Genomic DNA, 9,405 nt, shown 5'->3' with positions numbered 1-9,405 from the left:
CTTCAGGACATCTGCAAGTGTTCAATGGCCTACGCTGACAAGATGGCGCAGAAGGCGGAACTGACGACCGAGTTGGAGCAGCTATCGGAGAGCACCGTCTACGAGAAGAAGTTCTACGTCTCCACTGCCTGGTGTTTCGCTATAAACAATATCGACTACATCAGAACGTCGATCGCGCCTCTGGCAAACGATCTAGGACTACAAAATATAATAGACGCTTTAGCGGAGAAGAAAACGCAGAAGGAAGCGCAACGTTGCCAGCAGACTCTTCAGCTGATTATCGACAACGCGACGGACACAGTTAGGAACAAGATTATAGAACTGTTGCAGGTCGTTGCTAGCAAAATGGCGCCTGCTATGAGCAGGTAAGCAAGCATACTATACTATATATTATACGTATATTGTACTATATAATTTTTGATTGTTGTTTCCTGGCGGATGTGGTAAATTAATATCGTTTCTTGACGTTCAGGTATCTCATGGAAGGCGCAGAGTTGATAGACACCACCAGCAACGCCATGGACAGGCTTTTGCAGTATTTGGATAGCAATTTAGCTACGTTGCATGATAATCTCAACGAAGACAATTTCCAGAGGGTTTTGCTAGTCATTTGGGAGATCATGTCCGAGACGCTTTACGAATTAGTGAATAATAATTTAGAGGTATTTAAATCCATTAAACATTAAATAAACGTCTATGTATAAAATTATAAATTGTCAAGCTTTAAATCAAGACAACATGTCGTCTTCTTAAATTAAATTAATACTTTATTGACTCTTTGCAGTGGAAGACATTTCAAATAGAAATTTAAAGTAATTTCTTAAAGTCTTTAACCTTAACAATTTCTAAAATGCGAATGTTATTAATATAGAGATTATTCTGCAATGTGACAGAACAATTTTATGGTGCCTCACTCGAGTGCAAAGGGTTAATCTGAATCTACAACATTTGGTTGAATTTCCGCGAACTTTTTGCTTTCAGGATTTGGATTAAAAAGAATCAACAAAATTTCTTCGAACTTATAATTTATAAAAAGCTTGACATTTTCTGCTACCCATTTTAGTAACAGTTTTTGTATGTTCGAATTAATTTGTATATGTTTGAATTAATTTGTATATGTTTGAATTAATTTGTACATGTTTGAATTAATTTGTATATGTTTGAATTAATTTGTATATGTTTGAATTAATTTGTATATGTTTGAATTAATTTATAAATATATATTTGGTAACCTCGCTTCGCAGAAAAGAAGGCCGCCGTCCTTTTACTCGAATCTGCACCGTACACTGCACACCCTCGTGCGATTCTTCAACATCGGAGCCGACGAGACGTCAAACGTGAAGATACTGGAGAAGATAGAGCACCTGCTGGAGCTGCACGGACTGGAAACGGCCGCGTTGATACACAGATACCATCAGGAGCGTATCAAAGAGCAGAACGAGCTGGAGGAGTCCGACTACGGCCAGATCACCGTCAAAGCGCAATTCGTCGACAATTCTTTGAACATTCAGATTCTTAACGCGAGGAAGCTCAGGCCGGTGGACAGCAACGGTGAGCAGTTAGATAAAATCTCATTGTTTCCCGAAGTAATTTTCTGTAATTTGAGCATCGAGAAGTAAAATTTTAAAGCTGCAAAATAGCTGATAGACATCGGGCTGAAGTTTCAATTTCAACGCAGGGTGATCGAAGTAAAGCGATCGATTTAATTGGAAGGAATTAAAAAATTAATTAAATTTACCTTAGAGGCCATTGATTAAAAATTATGTCATTTGAAGATGAAGATAAGGATCTGGTTTTGATTATATTTAAGTATTTGTTTAATGAAATATTTCCTGGGAAATATTTATTCCTGGGAAATAAATTCTCTTGAGATGGTTTTGGTCTCTCACGAAAAATTGAATATTATAGAGAAATACCTAATAAATTATCATCATGAAATAATTAATAATAATAGTAAAATTATACTTAATAAATTAGCATTTCCTATCGAAGCCTTCTTTTATCGTTTTGTAAAAAATTCAAACGTTTGATAAAAATTGAGGTTTAAGATCTAAATAAATCGCTTTATACAATCACTCTGTGTAGTAAAAAATGAAGCCGGCGATTAGTATAATTTTCAGCTTCGTTGGCTTTCGTTGAACGAATATTTCTATTCGTCGCCGATTCGCGCCGAGCGAACGCCGTGAATGAACGAGAGCGGTTTCGCGACGAAATTGAAAATTGACATGGTTCTCTTCGATTTTGTAGGCGATTTGATAGGCAAGGTGTCTACTCTCAAGCGCAAGCTCAATACAATATCTAAACAAAGACTGAAAGAATGGAAGACAAGTATGTAATAACGTGGATCCGCAAAAAGAAACACGCTCTTCCTCACATCTCTTGTTCCAAATTTAGTGCTCTCTCTCTCTCTCTCTCTCATTCGATTATTTATGCCTGCCCACGATCATCAAAATATGCATGACAGGAATGTTGTTGTCTGTTTTTTGTTGAATTGCAATTTTGTTTCGTTGCATCATAGTCTAGAAACGGAAACATGTCCAAGATGATTTTTGTCCGAGAGCCACGGGACTTGTCATGACTGATGCAAACCTCTATAAGGTTCCCCCGACGCTATAGTTATTATTACAAATGTTGGCAATATATTTTTGTTTATTTTTAGTTTTTATTATAGAATAAAATAGATATGAAATTAAGTGAATTGTGTGGAACCTCGTAGATAGGAGACCCAGACAGCAATGATAGTCGCCTTCACCGTGCATGAGTCCACATTGGGGTCCACCGGTGGGTTCTATAGAGTAACTTCAACTCATGGTTGCGTCTCTTTTCCAGGTAGCTGCGATTCTTACGTGAAAATCAGGCTGCTGCCCGAGGAGAAGTTCTCCGATCTGAAATTACCGAAGACCCACGTGCAGAAAGAGAACCTTTATCCACTTTTCGACGAAATCTTTAACATGTGAGTACCATAACTTCTATTGTAACTATTCGATTCACCTAACATGTTGCGATTAAGATGACCGGATTGTCAAAGTGTTGGAAATTGTGAAGAAAATCAATCAGAATTGCAAAAATGAATTCTGAAATGAATTTTGAATTCTATAATGAATTTGGAATTTTAAAATGAATTTAGAATATTAAAATGAATTTAGAATTAATTCTTCTAGAACTCTAAAATGAATTTAGAATTTTAAAATGAATTTAGAATTTTAAAATGAATTTCAAAATGAATTTCGAATTAGTTCTTCTAGAATTCTAAAATGAATTTCGAATTAATTCTTCCAGAATTCTAAAACTAATTTCGAATTAATTCTTCCAGAATTCTAAAATGAATTTCGAATTAATTCTTCTAGAAATCCAAAATGTATCCAGTCGTTCTAAAATCGCGAAATCTGTTTCAGTCCTCTAACTTCGGAACAAAGGGCGACGGAGGACGGTATAATCGCCTTCGAGTTGAAAGACAAGGACCTGTTCAGGTCTAGATTCCTGGCAGAAGCCTTCCTGTCGTTCAGCGAGATCGCGGACACTGGATCCGATCAGGGAATGGAGTCGCTCGACCAGATTCACTTGAAGCTCTCGCGTCCGACCAAGAGAAGTATGTTTCGACTTCCCTTAACCACTTGCGCTATAGTAACGAGTCATATATGATAATAATTTCATTCGAGATTTACTAAACATAAATATTTTAATTTTATTATTAATTAATTCTAAATTGAACTGTTCTATCATTAAAGTCTAGAAACGGAATTAAATAAAGACAATACAATAAACAAAAATTATCCAGTGCTATTAAGAAAAATATTGAGGACAAATCAAAAATATTAAGAACAGATAAAAAAAATATTAAGGATACATAAATAAGTTCAATGCAATAAAGAAAAATTATCCGGTGCTATTAAGAAAAATATTGAGAACAAATAAAAAAATATTATGGATACATAAATATGTTCTAAACAACGCAGCATTAAAAGAATCATAGCGCAAAGGGGTTAAACCAATAATTACATAGAATCGTTGAATTAATAACTAAAGATTTCTTTTGGTGCTTAGGTACGGACGTGATCCAAGCGCTGGAGCACAGAAAGGGTGACAACCAGGCGACGGACTTCCTGTCGAAGCTCCATTCGAAGGCTGAGAAAAAGTGATCGATGGTGAACCGACTACCACACAGGTGTTCTATGATAATAGTCGTGGCAGCGACCTGTATCGTTTGTTACACGAACATCCAACCATTTCGAAAGAATCAACCGAAGGCATTCGAAGTGAAGAGAAATCGGATTATTTATTGTCGAATGCCGTTTGAACAGTGCATTTCGGCTCTGTGAAACAGCTAGGAACAGACTATAATATATATTTTCAAAGTGAAGTTAATCGACGAAATCAAATATTAAATTAAAACATTAAAATCTCGAATAAGTGTTGCAAAAGAGAGATTCACGTGTTATCAAATTAACGTGGACCTTTGGTCGAGGTTTTCATTTATGGTCGTTTTTCCATAGCGATAACGGCTTCGTAAAACCGAAGGATTTATTCCGAGACTTTGTCGCAGAGGTATGTTTACAAAGGTTACTCGTATACGTTGTTTAGCACGCCAACAACGTTTCTAATAACAATGTTTCTAACAATAAACGGCGACGATTGAATGCTAGGCTTAGATATTACATCGAACGTTTCTATACTTTTCTCAAGCGAAGCCGAGAGTCGCGTTTCAAGACTAAACAGAAAACTGTAAGGCTGAGTGATCGCCACTCACGGGCGATTTGCGCGATTATGGCGCCACTGTCGCTATTATGGCATTCGTGATGCTATTGTGGTTATTGTGGCATTCGTGATGCGAACAGACGTTTATTCGCCGATATTTTGCTACGATAGTGTACCATGTATGAAATCGTTGCTTCGTCGTATCCGTAACTGTACCAAAACCGATCGACGGAAGATGGATCCGAGGATTAACGAAAGTACTCTTTGTAAATAGTATAGTATTTGTTACACGCCGACGAGTGCTTTCCACGAAATCCAGAAGTGTTCTAGACGCGGGAAGAAAGAAAGACGTTAGTCGCTCCATTTTCAATATTTGTACGTGAAATACTACGTCTGTATGTTATATAAAATAACGAATAAATTATTAAAAATAACGAATAAGGTAATTATTGATCCAAGGAACTATTTCGAGGGGGTAGAAATATTCAAAGGAATCTTTTTATTCTCATTTTATTAGTGTATTTATTGTTTCGAATTCGAACACATTGTTTCTATTCGCAGCTTCCAATAAAATTCCTAATTCATATAAGAATACTGAAAATGTTACCACTAATTGTTGTAACATTGCAGAATCTATTTTTCAAGATCACTTATCTATTTTTTAATATTTTTTTTACGATAGTGGAGACCGTTTTTATCGATTCTCGGTATAGGTTTAATTTAGGGTAGTGGAGCCAGTTACCGTGGCCCTGCCATTAACTAACTGTGCCATCTATTCATTTTTAGGCACACTTAACTTTAGTCTTATCATGTAAGATATATATATACAATTTTTTTTATTCGAATTTAATTAATTATTGATTTGTTAAAACTAGGCAGGTTAAAGTTCTTAAATTGTTGTACAAGTTATTCGAATGTTTTTGATGCCTTCTTTATGGATCCGAAGTCTATGGTGGTACACAGTGACCCAATAGAGTTACCATCTGTAGATAATTTTAGCTAACAGTTTGAAACATTTTCCGCCACGTGTAATAACATAATTTTTATTTAATAGTAGACTTTATAGAAAAAGTGACAAATATCATCTGTTAGTTTTATTTATAATAAAAAATCAATTTTCTTTGCATGATATAGATTCTGGAGAATTCAAGTTTTTGCGATCTATATTATTGAATTACACATTATTCTTCACACGAATCATTCGTTTTTTATTTATAATAATTACTTCGCTGCAAATTAGATAAATTATTCTATAATTTTAGTCATTAAATATTGTCAAAGACATTTGTAACTTCATTGCCGCATACATTCGTAAATTTCACAAGTTTTCGTCCCAATTAAACAATTCGCATATATTTGCATATATTCTTTAGATATATATTGCGTTTTCTGCCGAAAACTTCAAGAATAGTTTACTTTTATCATAATTATAATTTTGTGACTATTATTAACTCAATGTTGCGACAAATTGCGACAAAAAAACGCTAATTAAATTAGAATCCTCGTCAAGTTCTCATATTATTTTTATATTTTAAATTTATTTAATTTCCATGGAAAAATGCAATTTTCTCTGGCATCTCCACGAATCGAAACCTTCCACTTAAATTCTCCTAAAAACCTCTAAAATCACACGACGCCTAATATTTTCATTTAGACTCATTATAGCTTTCGCTGAACCGTTAAAAAACTGTTCAGAATCCCGTTTCCGTTTAGTTGCGCAATTAGGGGCGTATTGAGACGTTCCTCGGCGCTGAAAAAGGGGGTAAGAACTTCCCAGTAAATTTATCGGGCTTTGAAAATTTCTTGGTAACGCCATCGTCAAGAGGAATTACATAAAACTCTCTCCCTCTCTCTCTCTCTCTCTTTCTCTCTTTCTCTCTCTGTGTGGTCGCACTTCGCGTAAATTAATCGTGTGAATTTCACGCGCGCGTCAGCATCAAAATACAATTTAGGTCGTGACCTCGGTGACCCATATGCCACGTGGCGGAACCTGTTCGAACCCCTCTTTAACAAAACTTTCGTCTATTCTTACCCTTGAAACATCTCCCAAGGATGTGGGAACGATCCCCAAACTTGTTCCGCGAACGCGTTCGAATTCTTTCGGCTCTGTTTTCTTTTCTCGTTAACCCTTTACATTATAATTCCTCGTACTATGATTTGCATGATTAAATGTTAATCAGCATTAATTCGTGCTTAATACTTACATTGTATTGTATTTAGGCTAAATATGAATAAAAAAAATTACTATAATAACTAATTAAATTCATAAACATCATAATTTATTTCAATTCAAATATTAGGAGCACAAATTCATATTTTTAGAAAACTAAAATCTGCCGCGAATGCTGCTTAGTTAACACAAAACTTGACATATTCAACAGAGTAAAAAACAGGTGTATCAAATGAAACTCGGAGCAATATAAACTGAATGTTATTGGCAGATATCTAAACTCTCAAAAACAATTGAAATCGGTTGTTACTATGAAATAGAAATATAATAAAAATCGTCTTTACCAAAGCATGTACTATAGTAGTCTACTATACATCTACTATAGCTGATAGACTCTCGCCGCAACACTACATCAAAAAGTGTAGATCGCGTGGACGCCGATTTAAGGTCATTTCCGAAAAAAAAGCTGAGCCTACAAACGCGTTTTCGATCCGCGCGCGCCCGGCCATTTTTCCAAGATTTCGAGCCAGCCAGCTCGTTCTTCGAACGGGTCAAGTGGATTCCACTCGATCGGCCCCTGAAAGACCGAGGGCGCGCGCTGCGCCAGCCGCGATGTAACCTTGGACTTCGCCGGGCGAAAAATGTTTCTCGGGGCGACTTTTTCGGAAACAATGGCGCCGCTCTCGCGCCGCGGCGAATTCGCCACGGCCGTGTACACGCGCTCGTAAAATGTAGTTCAATGAGAGATATTACAAATAATTGCTTTAATTCGCTGGAGCATCGGATGCGCAATATGTAGGTTACGACCTCGTTAACCTACTCGCCTCCGAGATTCAGTTATCCCCCCGGCCCGAAGAGCGGGATCTTTCGAAATCGATCTGCAACACCTTCGCGGGCCTACACGCGCCTGGCATGATCGCGATTTCCTTCGTCGTCCTCTTCCGACCTCGTTCCCCGCTTCCCATCGATTTCCTATAGAAAAAAGATAGCGCCGTTTTGCTTGGCGGGGAACCTGATGGAATGCAGTCGCCAAGAGACGATTCCGTGAAACCAGTTCGATTCTGTTCGGAGCTTCGAATTAATGTTTCTTTCGGTGTATCTGGAACCGGAATGAGTTCCAGGCTGCCTGATACGGTCGCAAGATTGATTAAAAAATTTATAAAAAGATCCCAGGTCATTTTATGGAAATGTGCGTTCCGGGATCTTAAAGCAGACACTTTCAGCTTCAATTTAAGCTATTTAAAGTCAAAATTGCTCCACGGGAACGTGATTGAAAACTCGCCCAAAGTCCAAAAATGGGCTCCAGACCGCCCGATACCGTCGAATAGTTGATTAAAAAATTCATAAAAAAATCTCAGGCCACTTTATGGAAATGTGCGTTCCAGGGTCTTAAAGTAGACACTTTTAGCTTCAATTTAAGCTGTTTAAAGTCCAAATTGTTCCACGGGAACATGATTGAAAACTCGCCCAAAGCCCAAAAATGGGCTCCAGACCACCGATACCGTCGAATAGTTGATTAAAAAATTCATAAAAAAATCCCAGGCCACTTTATGGGAATGTACGTTCCGGGGTCGTAAAGTAGATACTTTCGGCTTTAATTTAAGCTATTTAAAGTCCAAATTGCTTCACGGGAAGATGATTGAAAACTCACCTAATCTGTGTGTTTCCATTTTTGCTAAGAGAATATCTCGTAGAAATTCCAATATAGTTAGGGTTTACATATAAAGATTAAAGATAGCACGCGAGAGTGCTATCTTTTTCTTTGGGAGTGTATATGATATAATATAATAAGATTTTTCTGAACAGAACAAGAATCCATAAATTTTAACACAAGGAACTCGGTTTTGCAAAAGTACGCAAACCTAAAAGCTTGAAAAATATTGGCAAACGATCGTGGTAACAATAATTTAATTACCTCGCAAGTCCATATTTACAAGAAATATTTGCAAGAGATTTTTCGGGATTTAAGGGATTTGAGGGATTTAAAGAGATTTATATTAGTCTTCAGTCTTCGTTGGACCATTTCAAACGAAACAAATAACACCCCCTCGCGGGGGCGTCCCTCGGTTTAGAAAAGCGCCGCGAAACGACTGCCGATGGAAACGGGACAGAACTGTAATTTTAGTTAAACGAGCATGGAAAGGCAAACACGTTTGGCCAAATCCTTGTGCAGCTCTGTCCTCTGGGAATTGTTGGATTGAAATTGTGCGCGAGTTAAGTTTCACTGGGACGCGCGCGGTAGCGGTACACAGAAATGGTTTGTGGCGACGCAAAGAGCATGGTTGGGAAGGGGGGGGATGATTTGCGGTTGGGTAAGGAATCTGTGAATGGTCTGCGGTCATCAACGGCAGAATAGAGGTAGCCTCTGTAGTCATGTAAGCAGAATATAGACTCTAAGTTGTTAGTCGTGTAGAATTAGGGCGATCCGGGGCTTTTGGGAAAGTAGAACGGAAACGTCCTGTGTCGTGAAAAGTATTACAATTTGGTGTAAAGGCTGGAGGAATATTTTTTAAAAATAAAGCAAATTCGTATAAAACAAT

At 37.2% G+C, this 9,405-nt stretch overlaps 1 protein-coding gene across 2 annotated transcripts; it reads left to right on the top strand.

Moving 5' to 3' along the window:
* Positions 1-12: 12 nt before the first annotated feature.
* LOC144475508 (protein unc-13 homolog 4B-like) lies at positions 13-5,129 on the top strand. Of its 2 annotated transcripts, XM_078191479.1 has the most exons (7): positions 13-365; positions 473-662; positions 1,245-1,551; positions 2,248-2,328; positions 2,830-2,953; positions 3,396-3,589; positions 4,045-5,129. In XM_078191479.1, the coding sequence occupies exons 1-7, from the start codon at positions 25-27 to the stop codon at positions 4,137-4,139; spliced, it is 1,332 nt and encodes a 443-aa protein (XP_078047605.1). In that variant the 5' UTR covers positions 13-24; the 3' UTR covers positions 4,140-5,129. The 2 variants fall into 2 exon arrangements, with proteins under 2 accessions (XP_078047605.1, XP_078047613.1); XM_078191487.1 differs by lacking the exon at positions 2,248-2,328.
* Positions 5,130-9,405: the final 4,276 nt, after the last annotated feature.

The sequence above is a fragment of the Augochlora pura genome, chromosome 2 (genome assembly GCF_028453695.1).
Source record: "Augochlora pura isolate Apur16 chromosome 2, APUR_v2.2.1, whole genome shotgun sequence".
Lineage (NCBI taxonomy): Eukaryota > Metazoa > Arthropoda > Insecta > Hymenoptera > Halictidae > Augochlora > Augochlora pura.
This window is presented reverse-complemented; position numbering and strand designations above follow the sequence as displayed.